At 34.0% G+C, this 23,556-nt stretch overlaps 1 protein-coding gene across 1 annotated transcript; it reads right to left on the reverse strand.

Moving 5' to 3' along the window:
• Window positions 1-7,279: 7,279 nt before the first annotated feature.
• Window positions 7,280-8,852, reverse strand: LOC141688958 (uncharacterized). The gene has a single exon (XM_074493107.1). It carries the CDS (start codon window positions 8,729-8,731, stop codon window positions 7,394-7,396), a length of 1,338 nt encoding a protein of 445 aa, XP_074349208.1. The 5' UTR covers window positions 8,732-8,852; the 3' UTR covers window positions 7,280-7,393.
• Window positions 8,853-23,556: the final 14,704 nt, after the last annotated feature.

Consider the following 23,556-nt stretch of genomic DNA (forward strand, 5'->3'; position numbering starts at 1 on the left):
AAATTAAAAATTTAGAATTTATTCCCCATAAATTATTAATTAAAGGCCAATTAATTTTATTAAGAGATATAATTAAGGACTAAATTATAATTAGGGTTATTATTTTGTAATTATAAATAATTTAATTTTTATTAATTAATTTTATTAAAATCATAAAAATTCAAGAAAAAAAATCAGAAAAAGTCTCTGAAATTCGGGTTGGGTTTTTGAATTCGGGTCAAAAATCAATCAGTGATTTTGGGAGATTCTGATCATCAAATCCTATCATGTAAGTACTCAAATTGAAGGTGTTCATTTGTTCTATCAGTTTATGGTATCAATTTCATGCTTAGATTAATATATTTTCAATTTTAATTTTTAAGGTTCTTGACTGAATTTGGGGTTTTTTGATTCTAGGGTTATTTGATTGATTTGATTGTTGGTATAGCTTTATAAGAGTATAAGCCAAAAGTATAAGTCAAAACTTAATACATACAAAAGTATAGCTTTATAAGAGTATAAGTCAAAACTTAATAGAAGCATAAGACATGTATAAGTATAAGCCCAAAGTTTTAGTAGAATTAAAATACATACAAAAGCAGAATTATAAGATATACATGAATGAATAAGTGAAAACAAAAGTTGGTGGTACCAAAATTTGGTGAAACCAAAATTAATACATGTGTACCACTTAAAAAGGGTTTCGCTTATTAATAAAGGTTATTAATGTCCCAGGTTCCTTCCACAACATCTGCTGCACTCCCTGACACTAACCAATCAAAAAAGCCTAGCTTTCTTTTGTAGATAGCTATATCTCGAAGGACCTCCTCCATGCTCCTTAGTCACCTACTCCCTGCTCCTTAGTCACCTACTCCCTGCAGCTTTGACACAACAATTGAAGATGGCCCATCAGATAGGTGCATGAACAAAGGATTTTGCAAATATGTGAACGATAGTTTAATTGTAGCCATGAGCTAGTCTAGTGAATAATTATGTATGAAAAAATCACAGAAAAATACAGACTTTGATGTAAACAGCTCGACCATAAAAAATATTTAAAACAGTGGTTAAACGTCTCACTACCAAAGTTAGTCTCACTATTCTAGTAATCCAATGCTAGCTCTGATACCATAAAGATTTGTATGAAAAGAAAATAATAACTATGTAGGAGAAGATAATGAGAGAATGTAAGTGATTCAAGATCCAGAAAATGCTGGTAACATTATATTGAGGACCACACTACTGTTGTGTCCATGTTTGTTCCCTAACAAACTAGGCAACGACTCGTAAACCCTTGACAATTCATACTAATCTGGACTAGACTAGGTAGCAATTCTACCAACATGTAAGAGGCCATAACTGCAGGTAACACTACCAAAAGACAAACGATCAATGCACCTGCATGGTACATTGATTACATTTATTCAAATACTAGTAAAGGCAACAATGTCAAGAGGTTTTACTAGTATAATGTGGTTTCGATGAAAGAATATGTCAAGGACTTGGAACAAGAATATTTCATAAATAAATGGAGTTTTATAGCATTTTTGGTTGCATCCGTTGTCATCGTTCTAGCCCTCGTGCAGACTTTCTGATGTTGTTCGCACGTACTATCCTCCGTGCCACTAAAACTGCCTATCATGTGGTTAAGTTGTTTTACTTGTGGCGCCCCAAAACCCGGGGTTAGGAGTCTCGGAAGCCACGTCATATAAACTCACACAACTCGCACTACAATATATAAATACCCACACTTCACGACCCCACACTTATCACACACACTTACAGGTTATTGTCTTGGAAATGAACCATCATAACTCGAGTAATTCTATTATAACCCAAATATCATTAGTCTTACCGGGGAGTGACCTTTAGGTAAGGTTAGTCCGCCGGCCAAATATACGTTTCTTGTTTCTTACCTTACATAAATCATACTTATAAATAAGCCGAACTATAAACAACTGAAAACTAATTTAGCTTATTCTGACTACCTGTGGTACGGCACCAAATAATCTACGAAACAGCTGGCCATTTCCTACCCGTTTCCTGGCTGTGGTTCTCATGGCAGGCATCTTGATTCACTGTTGTGTTATGTCAATTTATGAAAACAAGTGTGAGCTACAATGCCCAGCATAATAATGTACAGTATGGAAATGACTGTATGATAACATCATATATGATATTTATGTTTTATTTGAAAATAGTTTTCCTTGGTGATACACACCTGTTTATGAAAATAATTCATTAAGGGGGTGTTAATAACCTGCGAATACCTTAATTGTAATCCCAGCACCTAGGCTTGGGTTACGGTATTCCATCTCAATTCCAATTGGAAAAATAGGACATTCACTAGAGCCACCGCATACGATGATCAGTCGTACTACGGAAATAGTATCCTTTTCTACTAGTAGAAGGACGAAACCGTCATCTCTCGGGTATCACCCTTGCCGCATACGAGCTATGTGTCCATAATTCGGGTATACACACACTTCGCAGGTCCATAGGTACATATTGTACCGTCTCCTACGGTACCAGTTGCCTATCCAATACACGAAGTACTTGGATTTTACCCCTCCCTTGTCCTTTAGGAAATCCTATCATGCCTCGAGAACTCGAACCACATCGAAGTTCCTCCAAGCGTTTTGCTTGTTGATAGGCATAGCTTTACTGTATATATATGTATATATGTACTTCCGAAAGTTTCGGAGGAAGTACTAAGGATGGAGTTGACCGTTGTCAATAGATAATCAATAAGGGGGAAAAGTTTATCCTGGAAACTATATTCAAAATATTAATAAGTCGGGATAATTTTCACCGACGATCTGAAATTATTCGAATGATACTCCTAAATCAGAAAGTATGTTTTATATCAGGATCTATGATTTTTAAATCAATAATAAACCATTTAATAAATAATAATTAATTAAATAATAGTCTATAAATAATTAAATGATAATTGATATTAATCATACCTCGAATGAGTTTACTCTCTAAAAGATTTATTTAAAATAATATTCCTCAACTAGTTTGTGTCTACATAATTAATAATCTATAATGATTAATTGGGTTTGAAATAAATAAACGTTGGAGTATACTACTCCCATAATAAAGGAATACGTATATAATATTTATTATCCGAACAATAAAATATAGTTGAGGGAATATGACCGTTGGAAAATCGTTTTAATAAAAGTTCGAGGTGTTTTAATGTTTCGTAAATGGACGATGAGTCCCTTTAAAACGTACTACTATGGACTTATACCCGTCCTATAATATCTCCGGAATGATTCCCGGGTTTTATCTTAAATCCCAACCGATTCTCGGTCTTATATAATACGTCATGCTTAAAGCGAAATAAACATTTCACGATATATACTTACCGTACAACATTGCTACATTATGCGAAAATTCAACAACTACATATCATGGCAAACATGGTATTTAAGCGATGATAGTAAACCAATAATTTCACAACACAACAGTAAAAATGGAGTTGGGTTTGTAAACTTGCCTGGGTATCTCGAGGTGGAGGATGCTCTAGGTTCCGCTCGAAAATCTATTACCATAAACACATTTCCTTTTGTTAGGTTCCGTTCTAATTTACGGCAACTCGCACTCATGCGCTACTTATTATGCACCCTCTCAACTCATACTACCCTTAACATTCCTTTAGTTCATATTCACGTTATGGTCACTTCATTTTCCTAAGTATCTTGGGTTCATTCTCATTATCGTCGTCGGCTCCGCTTAAGGATTCTTACGGTTTCTACTCGCGCGGTCTCGGCTCCGACATTTTTATAAAATTAAGAAATCATTATTTTTACTTGAAATTTTTATGACAGTTAGAAAGCTCAATATGTTACTCTCTGTAAAAATTTCATGATTTATGAACATATTTAAATCTATCCTTTATATTTTAAAAGTTCGTAATTCGTAGCAGTTTTTGTCGCGTAAATCACTTTTACTAAAACGACCATAACTTTTGATCCGTAAATTGGAATCAAGCGATTCAAGCGCCTAAATGATCCTTATAACATTGTCTATCCTAAAAAAGGTATTTTTCAAGAATCTACAGTTTACAACTTCGGGACCTTCTGCAGAAACTTAAAGTTACGATTTATTGGTTTTAACGAAGTTACGGTTACGATCGGGGTTTCGTTTACGCCCTAACTATCAACACAACCACCAAAAATCATCATATCATCATCAACACACAAACTCCTTTCAATAAAATCATGTTCTTGAGGCAACAACAATCAACTTTAATCTACTTAACTTAAACACCAAGATTTCATCAATACTACTTAGTAAGCTAGGTTTACTACCACATACTAAATGGATCTTAAAAGTGAACCTTAAATAAAGTTGGGCCAAAGATTTTTACCTTTCTTAAAATCTTGAGATGTGTTCTTGAGGATGGTGGAGGCTTGAAAGTGCTTGGTATGATGTTTAGAACCTAAAACCACCATTGAAATCAAGAAACCAAAGAGAGGTTACTATTCACATTATTCACTAGTGAGTTTCTTGAATTTATTCCACCCATCAAACCTTGATAAAAAGAGATGAAAGAATTTTGTTACCTTAGTTTAGTTGCTAGGAGGCTTGAAAATTAATTGGGTGATTTTACAAGAGCTTGAACTTGGAGTTTGGAATTTGAATTCCTCCTTTTCTTTAATAGGGCCGAATGGAAGCTTGGGAATTGGGGGGGGGGGTATTTATACTACTTGGTTGCTTCTCTTGGATGCTTTGGATAGGTTGCTTCTTGGAAGGTGACTTGATATCTTGTAACTTGATTTTATTCTTCCTAGTATAGCATTCTAGGTTTATTATTTGTTGCCAAATCCATGGACATATCTTTGTAGCTTGCTAGCTTACAAGCTAACTACAAGGTTAGCTTCCTTAGCACACTATTTGCTAGATAACTTGGTCATCCTATGGTTGGCTCACTATTTGATGAAGTAACCATGGTTACTTCCTTACCATGGTTTAGTTAGTGCGTTACGTTTATTTAATCGTTTACGCGTTCGCTCGGTTACTTAACGTTCTCCGTAATACTTACTCGTAATTGGTTCGCGATGTAATTCATTTCGTATTTATTCCTTATATTTTTATTTATCCTACTTGAATATAAATCCGTAGGATTTTAATCTCGTAATTATATTGTAATTCCCGTAATCCTTGATAAGTCGTAAATACGGTCATTTTTCAAAGTTCGTTTTCTTCGAAAACTAATAGCGTTTACATACACTCATTTGGTACGTATAATCGTAATATCAATTCCGAAACTCATTTTCTCATGCACTATATAGTGTGGGCTCAAAAGTTTTTCCCGTCTGTCAGGGTTACTATTCATTAAACGTTTTACAAGGTCTCTGAAATTCGAGTTATTACATTACTAAAATAAAGCATTTAAGTAGGTTTACAGTGTTAGAATATTTTATAATATTCACAATATATGGGCTTACAAATTAAAGACAATTATATTTAATGTTTATTCTATATTTGGACTAATTAAATGATCTAAAATAAAAGGTCCAATAACATCTTATTCGATATGAGTTTTGTAATGTGTAATACTTAATAACATTCTAATCGGGGTTAATCGGGTCTCATTGGACATTCTAATTAGGGTTAATCGAGTCTAATTGAACTACTCTATACTGAACAAAACAGGGTTTTGGTCCCGACACCATTCACAGCCTCTACTACTTTATTCTCATGGTGATATACAGCTATATAGGCCGAATCAAGTATGCGGAAGATCATGTCCCATTATCCGTATTCATATATATCATCATGCAATCAGGTACGCTTCCTTTTTACAGCTTTATTATTTAATGTTGATAGTATCGCATGATATGATCCTAATTATATATTTAGATCTAACATATAATTATTCTATTTATCAATGCCGAGACATTTGTATACGGGTCTTAAAATGTTCAAGACATATTTTTTTGTTAAAAACATCTATTTTCTAGCTAATTAGTCAAGGAAAATTTTGTTATTTGAGATATATTTGCAACATGTTGATAGGGTTAAACCATCTTCAACCCAACTTCAAATTTACACTTTTACACCATTTCAGTGTATTATTCTCCTCCCAACCCCAACTTCAAATCTTATACCATTTTGGTGTTGCACCAAAAATTACATCAAATTTTATAAAGTTTTTGTTTATTCCAACAATACTCTTATGCTAGTCACCTAGAACAAAATTATTTTATTTGTATCCGGTCAATTTTATTACTTTATACTATTAATAATAAAATAATATATATATATTACTTTATACTATTAGTAATAAAATAATATATATATTACAAGAATGATGTAAAATTTGGTAAATGTGGGTTGTAATTGAATGTTAAATTAGTGTACTTTTTACATCAATTTAGTGTTAAAATCACAAAAAATAGTGTTACGAATGGAAGATGCTCCTTGTCACACAGAATACATCAGACCATCTGATAGATGTTGAAGCATGATCTTTAATTTTTAACATCATTTCTCTGCTAATATATTTATAGATCTGCTTTCTTGTGCTAAAATTTAGTCCTCGACACATTTCTAGTACTTCCAAATTAATTTAATGCCTTCATTTCATCAATGTATGAACCAGAAACGCTGTTGCCAACATAATCAAGAGTGTGACTAAAAGAAGGAAGATTGGACAAATTATGACATTCTAGAAATCTCTGTACTTTTCATCAGAGGATCTTAATCTTACTATTCAATAGCTTCTTTGTGTTCTATTCACCTGCCTCTTTGTCCACCATTAACAGTATTTCAGGCTTCTAGAAAGGAAAAGATAAATCTTTGTTTGGTTATTTACTTATTTGATGTGAAGTATTCTAGTTTAGTAGTTCGGAAACTCCTTTAAAAGAGTGCATTGGCTAACCTATCGCAAAAACTACTTTTTATAGGGCAGTGATGCAGACGCTAGAATATACAATGTTCACTGGACAACATGTATGAAAGTTGCAGTTGTTATTCTGCACCTAGATCATTTGGATCGCCAATATTGCAGTTTTTTCGATAGACATGTTGCCTACCAAAACAAATTACAGAAAATTGTATAAGCACAGACTGAACAGAAAACCATTAACGAGATTGCAGAGATCTTTTCAAGGAGAGGTTTCAGATTCAGATTAATGTTGAGATTCATACATGTATGGTCTATGTAGAACATATTGAGACAAGCATACTTTGTTCAACTCACTTAGAGACAATAATGATACAAACAGAGAGAAAAGAATTATAATAACTAGAGTACTTACCAGCAACATTATTTTTATGAACAGATGTCGAAGGGACTATTATAGATCTGTATAAAAGAATTAAAAAAAGAAAAAAGAATCAAGATGATCATAAGCTTAACAAGCAAAAGTTGTACTAGCCTATGATGCTGCAATCTTTAAGAACTAAATACATGATTGCAGATTATACAATGTTCCGAAATTAAATTCCCCATGATGCTTCCTTCTTCAATTCTTAGTCTCCTACTTTGCCTGTTCCACAAGTGCACACCATAAGTCTCACCTCTTAACTGCAACACCTTGGCATCAACCCATTTCGATGTAGCTCGATCAAGTGGCTTCCTGAAGAACCCTTCAATCCTGGTCCAGTATATTGGATAAAAAGCCTTAGGAGGCAAGATAGTAAAGTTCAAATCTTCACTTGTTGAAAATCTAGAAGCAACTCTAGAAACAAGGTATGGTCCATTATGTCCCCATCTGTTTCCATTAAAAGTTGATGCAAATTCCTCAATGAACTTGTACAGCAGTGGATGATTCTTGTCAAAAACTAGTACTGCATTATTTAATCTTGTCCAATTTCCCAAAGCATCACTACTTTGTGCTCCGATTGAATTCCTCAACCCCGAAAAGTCTCTCAATACTATAAAATCTGTGTCCAAGTAGACTCCACCATACTTGTACAGAACTGCTAATCTGATCAAATTGGAAAGATTTTGTGCCAACGAAATTTCGCCTGGGTCCTTGTCTCCAGTCTTAAGATCATCAAACCATGATTCAGCTGGTGTGTTCTGGAACAGAAAAGACAAGTCAGGAGTTACTGCAACAGCCTTAAAACCATGTTTCATAATAGGATCGAGTAACTTTGAACCTTGGAAAGAATCCATGCTTCTTGATAATATCATCAAACATCCATTCGGATTGGATTTAAAAAGTGACTCCATGACTAGAACCTCCCTTTCTCCGAATAAACTAGCTGGAGATATCCATGTCATAAAGAACTTAACTTTGCAGTGATCATCGTCGTGGCTACCAAAAAAGTCGTTAACCCTGTGTTCGAATTGCAACGATTTTGGAGTTGACTTCAATATCTCAAAATCAGGTAATGTTTTCTTGAACCAAGCAATTCTTTCTTCTACAGACACATTCATTGGAGGCACCATACTAATATAATCTTGACTGCAATTTTCAGTTTTTTCGACGACTTCTTTAGGGGACTCTCTTCGTGGTACAAATATTGACAGAGACTCTAGTACTTTCCTAGTACTTTTAGTACCCTGCAGCTCCAGCTGATCATTCTTAAGGACAAAACTTTCTGCAAAAAAGACAAGAATACATATTGCTACACATGAAACAGTCGAAATTATTCGGACTTTGACACGATCAAGTCGTCTGAGAATCCTGGAATCAAACATCTGATGCTGGTGATGCAGAGTAGACCTCCTCCTTAGGACAAGAACTGTAAGAGATTGGATTAAATGATAATGCATGTGCAACATGAGTACTTAAACTTACCACAACTAATGAGACACTGAAGAAAAAAAAAATCAGAGATATGGTGGAGATTGACAAGTCAATAATTGCATGTCTTGATAATCTTTTGTTTTAGTCTACATTCTTTTGAAATTTTAATCAGCTTATATTATTGTTCATGTTGGCAACGTGTTTGTACAAATATGGAACGAGTCTTCGTTTTCTTAATTATGGCAATCAATTTTAACAATCAATTATCATCGCAACTAAATTCTATTGAATCTTTACTTCAACTAAGTCCATCCATTTAAATTTGTATACAACTACAAAAAAATTGTATATAACTACACTCTATCATAAAAACATCAATGAAAAGAAAAAAAAATCATTTTTTAATAATATTTAACATTTTATATATAATTTATAGTCCGGTTCTTGTACAAATTATTTAGGAAAAGAAATAAACGTGTACAATATTATATGAACATATAAGTTTGGGTGATAGTTCATAAATATCCTAAAATTATTTATGCACCCTCAAACATTATTTTGAACCAAAATACCCATGCTACTACTTGTATCTATACTAATCTGAAATTAAAAATAATAAAATCACATTATTATTTGTATAAAATTGAAACTCATAATCCCTGCAAAATATATATATAAATATAATATATAAAATGTTCATAAAATATGTAGTTAAAAAAGTCGAAGTTAAGTCTAAAATTTCACCGTATAGTTCTAGTTAGGCATGCACCTAATTATTTACCTATATAAATCTGACATGTTAACTTACTAATACAATTATTTTAAAGTAAATCGACGGTTCAACAACAAATAAAAATTTAAGGAAAATAAAATTTACAGAGAGTAGAAGTTAATTTTTTTCAGTTCAGATTTTATTACATAAAATTTTTAAAATAGTTCGTATAATTTTCTAGCGATTACCAAGATTTAGGACCTTATTAGTATAAATAGTAGATACCCGTGCTAAACACGGGTCCGAAATTAAAAATATAGAATTAATATTTGTAGAAAATTATTCATAATCTGTGTAAAACACGAATTAAAATTAATATATTAATATTAAATTGGTACTTGCAAAAAATAGTTATGTGGTTAAAAAGAATCGAATTAGTTTTGAAATTTTCCACTATAATTCTAATTTTGCATTGTTTTACTTGATATAGAAATCTAACATATTAGTTTTATTTTTATAAAACGAATTGTATCTCTAACTTATAACCCAAATATATGTTCTTTAGATAATTTAATATTAAATAATATAATTTGACAATTATCTTATAATTACCATTTTCAATATAGTTTATTTAATATTACTGAATTATCGATAAAAATTAATTTACAAATTAAAAGTAAATAGATGTTATTAAACTTAATTTAATATTACTTAATATAATCTAAATACAACTCATAAATTTGTTACTGTTAAAATATATTTTTTAATTTAAAGTAAATAAACGCTGTGATGGATAGTAACAAATACAATCGTTAAATAAATAATTTTCAGTTTAAAAATTAATAAAATGTTACTAAAGTCATTTTCTATTACTTAATTATTTTTAAAATAAAACTATAGAAAATAAAGTTTGTCGAGAATAGAAATCAATTCGTATTAATAGTTTACTTTGTAGTTAGTAATTTTTCAAAATAAAAGTAAATATATGTTATTTTACTTAATTTAACGTAACTTAATAAATTTTTAATATAATTTCTAAATAAATAAATTTTACAGAGAATATAAGTCAATTCGTGTTAGTGTTTTACTTAGTAGTTTGTAGTTTTTCTAAAATTAAAAATAAATATAAGTTATTTTACTTAATTGAATGTAACTTAATAAATTTTTAATTTAATTTACAAATCGTTTAAAAAAAAATTTATTTTATAAAGTAAATAGACAATTGGATGAACACTAACTAAAATGAAAATATAAAATTTACAAAGAATAGAAGTCGATTTGTATTTAAAATAAAGTTTATTGAGAATAGAAGTCAACCTATGTCAGGTAAATACCAAAATTTGGTACCTTGCTATTTGGTACTTTTAACACCAAATTATACATGGTTTGACTTATTAATAAAGAGTATAGATTTAATTTTTCATTAAATTGCCTTTTTAGTCTTTTTTCAATTTAATATATTACTTAAGTATTTTTGTGATACATCATATTTATTCATTAATTTATTATAATTTATCTGTTAAATTTAGATGATAAATTCAAATTTAGATACTTTTATTTTAAATGTGCCGAAGTACGTTTTTCAAATATGAGAAAAGGGTAAAAATATGTCAGTTTTATTAAAATTGATTTTCTGTACCACCTTTCGTTTTAATAAGATATAGTTAGGATTATATTTCATAATAAGTCAATGAATAAAATCTCGTATATTATAAAAGTTATGATCAATAATCATTATCTCTTCCAACAAATTTCTTATATATACTATCCTTTTTAAAAAGAATTAAAAATCATACGGAACTCAAAAGTGAGAAGTATATTACAACAAAACGATAATCCCTTTCTCAAGTTCTTTTAATTTGTTTCACAAGAACATAATCCTTCCTTTCTATTTTATTTAATTTAAAAGAAACTGAAAACTAATTTCTCAAGTCCTCAAAATGACTATCATTTGGACCAGGAGTAAACAGCATTTTCAAATCGTCTACAATGAGATAATTGACTTAATAATATTAAATTTAAACCCATTTCTTTATTTTAATGTTAGCTGGCATCATAATCTATAGTTAAAGTGATAAGGGCATGTAGTTCCGGCTCACCTTCCTTGATGTCTATTTGCTAAGTTTGACTATTAAACAAACAAAGAAAATTCACGCCAATTTTTTATCTTTTACTCCCTCCGTCCCTCTCAATTATTATCGTTTCTGGGAGAGTGTCCGACACGCATTTTAAGATGAAGAGAAATTATAGTTCTTTAACTTTTTTTAAAAAAATTATTTTTCTGAATAAAAGTTTAAACATTCTATTTTTATTTAGAAAAAGAAATTTTTTTAAAAAAGTTATAGAACTATATTTTCTATTCATCTTGTCGGACACTCTTCCAAAAACGATAGTAATTGGGAGGGACGGAGGGAGTAGTTTGAAGTAGAGTTTAGAAACTTACTAATAGTTTTTATTCACTGGTAAATAACTCTCAAGTATCACACTCAAATTGATCAACAAACCATAAATTTTACCAAATTTGCTGTCTTATCGGCCCTGAAAACAGGGTTTTAAGTTGTAGACATGGTGAAGTAATCACCGTAGAAGAAGTCAGCTACATTGCAAATAAACGTCAAAACTTTGACCCATAAACACACCATATTAAAACCTTATTGTGTTCAAGAGTCACATCGAACCTGCACTATTTAATGTATGTACAGTATGTGCAAGTTTTGCTCGGAGGCGGCCGCGCGCCAATTACTTGAGTTTTAAGAAGCTTCAAACCAGACACATGGCTTGCATTGTTTTTTTTGACGAAAAATGAGAAACTTTTATTAACTCAAATTAGCTGCAATACAATTTTTCACCACAATAGGAACAGACCCCCTATTGAAACTACGATCAGAATAAATATGAGAAGCCCTAGCAAGCTCATGGCCAGCTATATTGGCGGACCGTTTAATAAAATACAACTCCAAGTTGTTTGACTGATTAAACTGTTTACGACACTCTATAATAATCTCTCCAAACTGTGATCTCATGGGAGCTTTACTCCGAATCGCCTGTATAACTACCAGACAATCCGATTCTATCACCATCTTCGACTCTCCCCATCGCATGGTCCAACTGAGGGCCTCTTTAATCGCCATTGCCTCAGCAAGTTCTGGCCTAACACAACCTTGAAAAAGCTTCGATCTTGCTTCAATCAGATCGCCTGTATAGTCCCTTGCGATTAAATCAACTCCATAAGCATTCTGGTCATCAAAAGTAGCCGCATCAACTGTAATCTTAACTGTATTCAGTTGAGGTTTCACCCAATTCTCAGCTCCATCACCATCTGCCATAGGCTGGAGACGAGCCTTTGTAGACCTTCCTTGGGCAGCTGTCCATTGTGTAAGATATTCCTTTGCTGTTGCAACTACACTATTAACCATCCATGCTTTATTATTCCACACCTTGTCATTACGAGCTCGCCAGATCGCTCAACAAACTGTGACTATCAGAGCTCGATCTTTGTTATCACGCCTCATTAACACACCTTTCAGCCAATCTGAGAAACTCTGATCCTGGTCAATATGAATGTGAATATTAATTACCTTCCAACACTGACTAGCAAATTGACACCCAACTAAAGCATGAAAACAGGACTCGACATCGTTTACACAGACTGGACATAACGTCGAAACTGGAACATGTCTTTGTTGTAGAAGTGTTAGCGTAGGAAGACAATTAGATAGAGCACGCCACACTAGATTTAGCACTTTCGGGGGAGCTTTAATTCTCCACAGAAGCTTCCAAATGCTGTCCGAAAAATGATCACCCCAAACTCCTTTTTGCAATTACAGCATTTTATACGCGCTCCTGACTGAATAATCACCTGAGTTTTTAGACTTCCAATACAAACAGTCTGTGTTAATCTCTTCTTCAAGGTGAGTATCAAGAATGCATTGTTGATCCCGATCATTGAAAATATCTCGAATTACATCAACATCCCACTCCTTCCTATCAATGCACAAAAGAGCAGAAACATTATTATTTTCAATAGCTGGAGACACCGTAGTAATACATGGGTTCTCCTCACACTGAAGCCAAGGATGACCTATGATTTTGATCTCCTTTCCCGTCCCTATTTTCTAACGACTCCCCTTCAAAATTACTTCCTTTGCTGCCAAAACGCTCCTCCATATAAAACTAGGGCTGCTCCCTAAACTCGACTCCAAAAAATCAGAATCCACAAAATATCGCGCTTTATAAAATCTTGACACCAAACTATCTGGGTTTGTCAAGAACCTCCAACATTGTTTTCCAAGCATGGCTAGGTTGAAGTCCATAAAATTTCTGAATCCCAAACCACCCGCATCTTTGTGAATGGTCAGACGATCCCATCACATTCATGAGATTTTCGAGTCTTGACTTGTGCTCCACCAGAATTTTGACAAACTTCTCTCAATATCTTTTGAGATCTCCAAGGGCAACAAAAATACATTCATTGCATACGTCGGTAAAGCCTGAACCACTGACTTTATTAATGTTTCTTTCCCTGATTTCGACATCCATTTACCATCCCAACTATGGATCTTCGATTTCACTTTCTCCTTCAAGTAGCCAAGAAGCACAGATTTGTTTCTCCCCAATAAATTTGGCAAACCAAGGTACTTACTATGAACATCAGCTTCTCCCATTTGAAACACTCGGCAAACCTCTTCTCTATTATACTGAATCACGTTCGAACTAAAGAAGATTGAAGACTTATGACTATTAATTTTCTGACCTGAAGCTTGCTCATACAAGGCTAATAACTCCAGAACTTTCCTTGCTTCATTTGTATCCGCCTTACAGTAAAAATAACTGTCATCCGCGAACAACATATGAGATATTACAGGAGATTTACGACAGATTCTGACACCATGAATCCACTTATTACTTTCATATTTACTAATCAGAGCAGACAAACCCTCTGCACAAATAATGAATAAGTAGGGAGATAAAGGATCTCCTTGGCGAATTCCCCTGCTAGGAACAATCGGGCCCATGTCAAATTCCCTATGAACAATATTGTAAGACACAGAAGTGACATATTTAAGAACTAGCTGCACCCATTTCTCACTAAATCCCATCTTCTTCAAAATTGCCTCTAGAAAAGACCATTCAATACGGTCGTAAGCTTTACTCATGTCAAGCTTCAAAGCCATAAACCCTTCCTTACCATGTCTTTTGCACTTCAGATAATGCATAACCTCAAATGAAATCATGATATTATCCGAAATAAGCCGTCCTGGAATAAATGCACTTTGAATGTCTGAAACAACCGTATTCAACATCTCCTTCAACCTGTTTGCAATAACTTTCGTAATAATCTTCATCAGTACATTACACAAAGCAATTGGTCGTAGTTCTGTGACAGTGCTCAGGTTTTTATTCTTTGGAATTAAAACTATGTTTGTATCATTCAGACCATGCAATAACTCACCCGTCTCAAAAAATGACTTTGTTACCTCCACTATGTGTTTACCCACAATAGCCCAATGCCTTTGAAAAAAGGCAGGAGACATACCATCAGGACCCGGGGCTTTGTCCGGGTGCATTTCAAACAAGGCACACTTGACCTCTTTCTCCGTTACAGGCATTAACAGCATCCTATTCTGGCTCTCCGAAATTGATGTCGGGACACAGTTGATCACTTCTAATGTCTCTGTCTGCGAGGAAGTGAATAAACTCTGGTAGTAATCCATAATATGATCAGCTAGACCACTACTCCATTCTTTCCAAACCCCCTTATCGTCCCTCAACTTAAGAATCTGATTAGTTCTCCTTCGCGTACTACACGATTTGTGAAAGTATTTGGTGTTCTTATCCCCAGATTCAAGCCACAGTTGCTTGGATCTTTGACGCCAAAATATCTCTTTCTGATCTAAAATTAAGAACAACTGTTGTTTAGTAGCCTTATAAGTCTCCAACGACTCAGCATCTCTCCTATCCCTGTACAACTTCAATCTTTCCTTGCATTCCTTGATTCTTCTATTAAAACAGCCCGTAATTTCTTTACCCCAAATCTCCAAATTTCAGCTGCATTGTGCTATTCGCTGCAATATATCAACACAAGAATCATCCTGCCAACTGTCTTTTACGATTTGAAAACATAATGGCTCTGTTAACCATGCGTTTTCGAACCGAAACCGCTTCTTCCTATAGGGCATACTTCTTTGATTTGGTTCAAGCAAGAGTGGACTATGATCTGATGGCGACCCCACTAAATTGTAGAGTTTAGCCACAGAAAAAAGATTAAAACAAAGAGTACTGGCCAGAGCACGATCTAACCTTATTTCAATCCAATTGGCAGTATTTCTTCCCTTTTCCTATGTGTACTGGTGACCACAAAGTTCAATATCTTGAAGACCTGTGTCAGCTAACACTTCAGTAAACCCTTCAATTAACCATCTCGGATACACATCACCTCCTTTTTTCTCAACTTGAGAGACAATATTGTTCAAGTCTCCAATCACGCACCACGTTAAATTGGAGTCTCTTGATAAATTACGAAGCAAATCCCATGTTTTCCTTCGTTGAGAGTGATCTGGCTCACCATATAAACCTGTTAACCTCCACGTACCACGATCACTTGTTCTTATCTCCATATCAATATGATTATGGGAGAGACTAATCAGACTTGCTTTTTCAGCATCTTTCCACAACATAGCCAACCCACCGCTTCTTCCTCTAACATCAACAACTATCATCCCTTCGAATCCCAGCTTTACCCAAACCTCTTCCATTTTCTTCTGATTACTTAACGTCTCACATAAAAAGACACAACTAGGGTTCTCTTGACGGATTACGTCTTTAAGAAACTGAATTTTTCCAGGTGAACCCAAGCCCTGGCAGTTCCAACTTAACGAACTCATTGGATATGGCGGGCCTGCATTGCAGTACCCGCCATCAAATCGTTTTTTGGGCTGGTGTCATCTTCTTTTGAAATTATCATTGCATCCTCTTTCTGGGTTATTAACTCACTAGGCCCATCCTCTTGGTCCACTCTTTGTCTTTTTAAGTTCATAATTACCAACTCATTATTATCCACGTCATAATTTTCAAAATAATTCCCACCCATCAGGATAGTTTGAGACTCCTGATTTTTTACAGATATGGCTCCTTTATTTTCTCCAATAATTATCCTCCTATCATGTACCACACTTTCTGTTGAGATCCCTGATTTCTCGTTATGCTGAGATTTGTGAGCTACCATCTCGGTAACAGACTTGCTACTGCCACCTCCATCTTCTTCCCTTACAACAGCTGTCGGAGATATCCCTCCCGGACGTAACCATTTAGCTCCCGTTGTATGCATTCTTCTACGGGGTTCTGCACGCATCCACGCCCCATACGGTTTTTCAATCTTGTCAAGAGGTGTATCAAATAATCTTTCGCAAAATCTCTCAGCATGACCTATCATTCCACAAATGAAACAAAATGTTGGCATCCCTTCGTACATGAAATTTACCCAGCACCAATTACTATCACTTTTCTTCAGCTTCATTCTGCGTTTGAGTGGTATATCCAGAGCAATCGACACCCTAACTCGAAGATATTCTCTCCAAACCCCCACAAAATTATTGGCGTCTCCTTCAATATAAGTACCAATATAATTGCCAATGTCCGTGACTACTCTTTGAGACATGAAACCTGAATTCATACCATGCAATTGCACCCACCGATCCAGCTTGTTTATTACCATGGTTCTAGGATTATCTCCCTCCCTTAGGCGTACAAAAACCAACTGGAACCTGCCAAACGTCCAAGGGCTGCCTTCCATTACCCTTTTAATATCAAGTTCATGATAAAACTGAAAGATGAACCTATTAACATCCAATTGCTTCACATACATACCTCGACCCGATTTCCACAAAGTTGCCATTCTATGTTTCATGGCTTGGAAATTAATCGAGGAATCCGTAAGAAAACGACCCACCAAACACCACCTAGTATCAATCTCCCCCAGATCCTCAGTGTTATCCCCATACATTAGCCCACCTTGTTCTTCCTCTTCCATCCGTATCTTCGAGAATACCTCTTCCATTTCTTGCATCGCAGTCCTTTGGCCATCCATACTGAACAAAGAGAATAAAAAGAGACGAAAGAATCTAGCACCAAACTGAGACTAATAAACAAAATAACTCACCGAAACAGAGAAACCTCTGAAACAGAAAGAACGACTTTATAAAAACATTCTCACCATGTCATATAGACAAGACCACTACTCAACATAGATTTTTGATTTGGCTTGCATTGTTTTTATTTATTAATAAATAGAACATTCCTTAATCAATAGTTCCGAAAATCAGTAGTTCCGAAAATAGAACATTTCATTTATTAATTTAGACCAGATATTCCAAAGAAAATAAAACTATGAATTATTCATGTATTAATTCTTCAAACAAATTTAATAAGTTTTAAGGATAGTGTAGACTTTTCCTAATTAGGTACTTCTTTTTTCTAATGTTCAATAAGTTAGAATTTGTTTTGAATCGGTGTTTTGGTTCTATTTTCTAAACTTCTGGGTAACTGCCCAAGGGTGCTATATAAACTCTCTAGATCATAAGCTAAAAATTACGATATAATATGTATTCTCAAGATTAATAAAATTTTTCTATTTTTCCTATTTATGTTCTTTTTTTACATTTATTTTAAAATTTCTTCATTCCGTTATAACAAACTAGTATAAAGTGCTGCAAATTTGTTCGGAAAAAAATTGTCTTCTTTAAACTTGAAGATTGATAAGTTTACTAGAATAAAAAGTTTTGGTCTATGGCAGATCAGGATGCGAGCCTTGCTAAAATAGTATCATCTGCAGTTTAGAAGGAGGATATGATTAAGTTATGGCATATAAGCCTTGATCATATGGGCGAAAAAGGAATGCAAGTTTTGAAAAAAAAACGTGATCTTCTTTGTGTGCACAAGTTGCAGAGTCTTGAATTTTGCGAGCATTGTGTATTTAAAAAACTTCATCGCATTAAGTTTCCAATTAAGGGTGTTCATAGAAAAAAGGGGACACTTGATTATATCTACTCTGATTGTTGGGGTACTTGTCGGGTTAAATCTATTAGAGGTATTTTGTGTTGATGATCGATGACTACTCAAAAATGACTTGGGTAATTATGATGAACCATAAAAATGAGGCCTTCAAACACATTAAGCAGTGGAAGGCATCGGTGAAAAATTAGACTGGGAAGAAAAGTAAAAATTTGCGAACTGACAATGATCTGGATTTTGTTGGCATGAGTTTATCGTGTTAGATATATTTGTGATGTCATGTCTAATCTGTTGTGTTTAGCTTTCAGAACTTAATATCAGGACTTACTGGAAATCAGAACTTACTGAAGTCAGAACTTATATCAGAACTTAAGGCCGTCAGGATTTATATCAGGACTTAAGTGCAGATACTTCAGATAAGGGAAGCAACTGATTTACAGGAAAGGATCATGACTAAAACAATAGAAGATATGCATGAAGAGTTAGAAGACTAGAAGACTTGTAGAAGATAATATCTGATTGATATATTTTAGGAGACAAAATTATATTCCATATCAATTAGAAGATATCTTGTAACTGTGTACCATATAAACACAGCTTAGGGTTTACACTATATGTGTTATTTATTCATGAGGAAGATTATACATTATAACCTAACAGCTCTTAGTGATATTGTTCATCACTGAGAGAGAACAACTATTATATTGTAACAGAGTTAATTATATTGAATATATTTGATTACTGTTACATACTTGTGTTCAAAATTGATTTGATTGTATAAACACTATATTCAACCCCCTTCTATAGTGTTGTGTGACCTAACAAGTGGTATCAGAGCATCTCTATTGATTTACAAACAGTGAGATCCAGTTTACAATCATGTCTGAAGAAACACAAACCCTACCTAAGCCCATCAAAACTCAAGATACTCAAAACAATCAAACTCACAGTCAATATGAGAGTATTAAGTTTCCCTTACTAAGAGCATATGAGTATCCTATATGGAAAGTAAAGATGGCTATGTTTCTGGAAGCCACAAATCCAGAATACCTTGATATAATTAATGATGGACCATATAAGCCTACCAAGCTCTCTGTTGTAGTTGTTGATCAACCTGCAAAGATGATACCAAAGGAGAAAAGTGAGTACACAACTGAATACATCTCATCTATTGCCAAGGATGCAAGGGTAAGGCATCTGCTGTATAGTGCAATTGACAATGTCATGTCAAACAGGGTAATTGGATGCAAGACTGCAAAGGAGATATAGGATGCTTTGGAGACAAGATGCCAGGGAACTGATGCAATCAAAAAGAACGGGGAAGACTATACTCACACAAGAGTATGAGCACTTTGACTCAAAAGCTGATGAGTCATTAACTGATTTATATGACAGGTTTGTCAAACTCTTGAATGATCTGTCACTGGTGGATAAGGAATATGATCTTGAAGATTCAAATCTAAAGTTCCTTTTAGCTCTTCCCTGAAAATTGGGATTTGAAGTCTACTACCATAAGAGATAATTATGACCTTGCTGAAACTACTCTTGATGAAATCTATGGTATGCTCAAGACTCATGAACTTGAGATGGATCAAAGGAGCAAAAGGCATGGAAGAAAGTCAAAGACAGTTGCTCTTAAAGCTGAGGAGGAATCTCTTAAAGTGGTTGTCTCAAAGAGGGGCAAAGGAAAGGCTCTCATCATACAGTCTGATTCAGAGTCATCAAATTCTGATGATGACTCAGAATCTGAAAATTTATCTGAAATTGATGTTGATGCAGAGATGATACAACTGTGTGCTCTTATGGTAAAGGGTATCACAAAGATTGCCTACAAGAAATTCAGAAAGGGCAAGAAGTTTTCCAGGAAAGGTGGAAGTTCTGAAAAGAAAGGGTTCAGAAAGTCTGAAGGCAAAGGAGGAAAGTCTGACAGAGGAGACAACTCAAATGTCAAATGATACAATTGTGGTGAAATAGGCCACATCTCTCCTGACTGCAAGAAAGGAAAAGGTGATAAAGGACAGGCGCTTATCACAAAGAAGAAAAATTGGGCAGACACTTCAGATTCTGAAGATGAAGTGAACTATGCCTTGATGGCAAATGCTGATAGTAGTAATGATGCTGCTGAATTAAAGGTATCTCAATCAACTCTTTCTTTTCATACTGATGATATTTCTGAGCTAATATTATATCTGAAAACCATGTTCATTAGTTTTAGAGATCAGACTTTAACAAATGAAAGATTAACTTCTGAAAGTCTTGCTCTTAGAAACATAAATGACTATTTAGAAAAAGTGTTAGTTATGTTCCATCAAACTCAAAAAGAAAGAGATGAGGCTTTGTATGTTAGAGATGAAGTGCTAAAATTAAATAAATATCTTAAACCTGAATTGGAAAAGGAAAAGGAGATAATCAAAACTTGGACTAACTCTGGAAGAACAACTCAAAAAATCTTAGAAAATAGAAATTGGAAAGAAGGTCTAGGTTACCTAGATGATAAGGAAGAAAAGGAAACTGTGTCATCTAAACCAAATTTTACCAAGAAAGCTGAAAAGCCTAAAGTCAATCATGTTAAATTTGTAGTAAAAACTGATGTGTCAAAGTCTGAAAAGATGAATGATTCTAAAACAGAAGTCAAAGAAAAGTCAACTTCTGACAAATTGAAACAGGACCAACCAACTTCAGTTAACATAGGTTTAATGACAAAGAAGCAGCTTAAGCATAAGCTGAAAGAGATTAGAAATGTGAACAAGGTAAAAGAAGCTAGGAAAAATAGGAATGGAAAGGAAGGTGTGAATAAAAGCAATAATTATATGCCTGTTCCTAATGCTCCTAGAAAGAAATGCTATAACTGTGGAAACTCTAACCATCTTGCCTCTTTTTGCAGGAAAAATAAAGATATAAACTCTTTACCTCCTAGATCAGGAGTTAAGAGTCATTCTGTTAGGTTTAAATCGCAAAATCCTTGTTTTCATTGTGGTAGTTTATGGCATTCTATTTATACTTGTAAGGAATATCATAGTTTGTACTATGATTATTATCAAATAAAACCTTCTTTGAAGAAAGTTAGTGTAATTCCTTCTAGTGTAAATTCGGATGCAAAGTCTGACATAAAGTCTGATAAGAAGTAAGTTAGCATAAACTCTGAAATTAAATCCGCTGCAAATGCTAACAAACTTAAAAAGGCCAAAGGATCCAAGCAAGTATGGGTCCTTAAAACTAACCAATAGTGGTCTTTATGATTGCAGGACAACAGGAAAAATATCCTAGTTCTGGACAATGGATGTTCAGGACATATGACTGGAAATTAAGCCCTGCTATCAGACTTTATGGAGAAAGCTGGCCCTAGAGTTTCTTACGGAGATGGCAACATGGGAAAGACTCTGGGATATGGCAATATCAATCTTGGAAATGTCATAATTAAAATAGTAGCTCTTGTCTCAGAACTTAAACACAATCTGCTAAGTTTGAGTTAAATCTGTGATCGAGGTTATCATGTGGATTTCTTTGAAGAACACTGTGAAGTTGTAAGTAATTCTACAGAAAAAGTGGTTCTGAAAGGTTACATACATGGTAACATATATGAAGCCAGACTTTCAACAAACTCTGATGGTTCTGCAATCTGTCTGTTGAGTAGAGCATCAATTGAAGAAAGCTGGAATTGGCACAAGAGACTCTCTCATTTAAATTTCAACAACATAAATGAGTTAGTAAAGAAAGATCTTGTGAGAGGACTTCCAAAATCAGTATTTGCTCCTGATGGCCTTTGTGATTCATATCAAAAGGCAAAACAAAGAAAATCTTCATTCAAGATCAAAATTGAATCCTCAATTCTTGAGCCTTATCACTTACTACATGTTGATCTATTTGGTCCATTCAATGTCATGTCTATTGTAAAGAAGAAATATGCTATGGTTAGAGTGGATGAGTTCACAAGATACACTTGGGTGTATTTCTTGCACAAGAAGAATGAAACTGCATCTACTCTAACTGATCATATCATACACCTGGATAAGTTGGTCAAAGATTCTGTTAAAATAATAAGAAGTGATAATGGCACTGAGTTCAAGAATTCAATCATGGAAGAGTTCTGCAAAGAGCATGGAATAAAGCAGTAATTTTCTGCACCTGGAACTCCACAGCAGAATGAAGTTGTAGAAAGAAAGAACATGACTCTAATTGAAGCTGCACGGACTATGCTTGATGAAGCAAAGCTACCAACCTACTTGAGTCTACTTGAATTTAATGACTCATCAGCTTTTGAGTCAAAGTGCTCATACTCTTGAGTGAGTATAGTTCTCATATTCTTCTTGATTGCATCAGTTCCCTGACATCTTATCTCCAAGCATCCCATATCTCATTTGCAGTCATGCAATGAATTACCCTATTTGACATGAAATTATCAATGGCACTATACAATAAATGCCTTACCTTTGCATCCTTGGCAATGGATGAGATATCTTCAGCTGTATACTCACTTTTCTCCTTTGGTATGGTCTTTGCTGGCTGATCTGCAACTACAACAGAGAGCTTGGTTGGCTTATGTGGTCCTTTATTAATTCTGTCAAGGTATTCAGGATCTGTAGATTCCAAAAATATAGCCATCTTCACTTTCCATATGGGATACTCAGAAGGTCTCAGTATGGGAACCCTAATAGTCTCATATCGACTGTGGGTTTGAGTCTTTTGAGTTTCTTCAGTTTTAGTGGGCTTGGTTGGAGTTTGTTTTTCTTCAGACATGATTGTTTGGATCTTTACTGTATGTGTGTTTACAAATAAGCTCTGATATCAATTGTTAGGTCACACAACACTGTAGAAGGGGGTTGAATACAGTGTTATTACAATTAAATCGATTTCGAACACAAGTAACAGTAAACAGATATATTCAATATAATAAACTCTGTTACAATGGAACTGTTCTCTCTTAGTGATGAACAAATATAGTGTAAACCTATGCCTGTGTTTATATACTACACAGTTACAAGATAAATTCTAATTGATATGGAATATAATTATGTCTCCTAAAATATATCAATCAGATATCTTATACAAGTCTTCTTATCTTCTAACTCTTTCCATGCATATCTTCTATTATTTTAGTCTCGATCTTCTATCCTGTAAATCAGCTTCCTTCCTTAACTG

This window comes from Apium graveolens, chromosome 10 (assembly GCF_009905375.1).
Source record: "Apium graveolens cultivar Ventura chromosome 10, ASM990537v1, whole genome shotgun sequence".
In the NCBI taxonomy this organism is placed as follows: domain Eukaryota; kingdom Viridiplantae; phylum Streptophyta; class Magnoliopsida; order Apiales; family Apiaceae; genus Apium; species Apium graveolens.

Bases quoted from the DNA above. Each gene is read 5' to 3' on its own strand.
- LOC141688958 (XM_074493107.1), bottom strand. From the start codon at position 8,731: ATGTTGCACATGCATTATCATTTAATCCAATCTCTTACAGTTCTTGTC.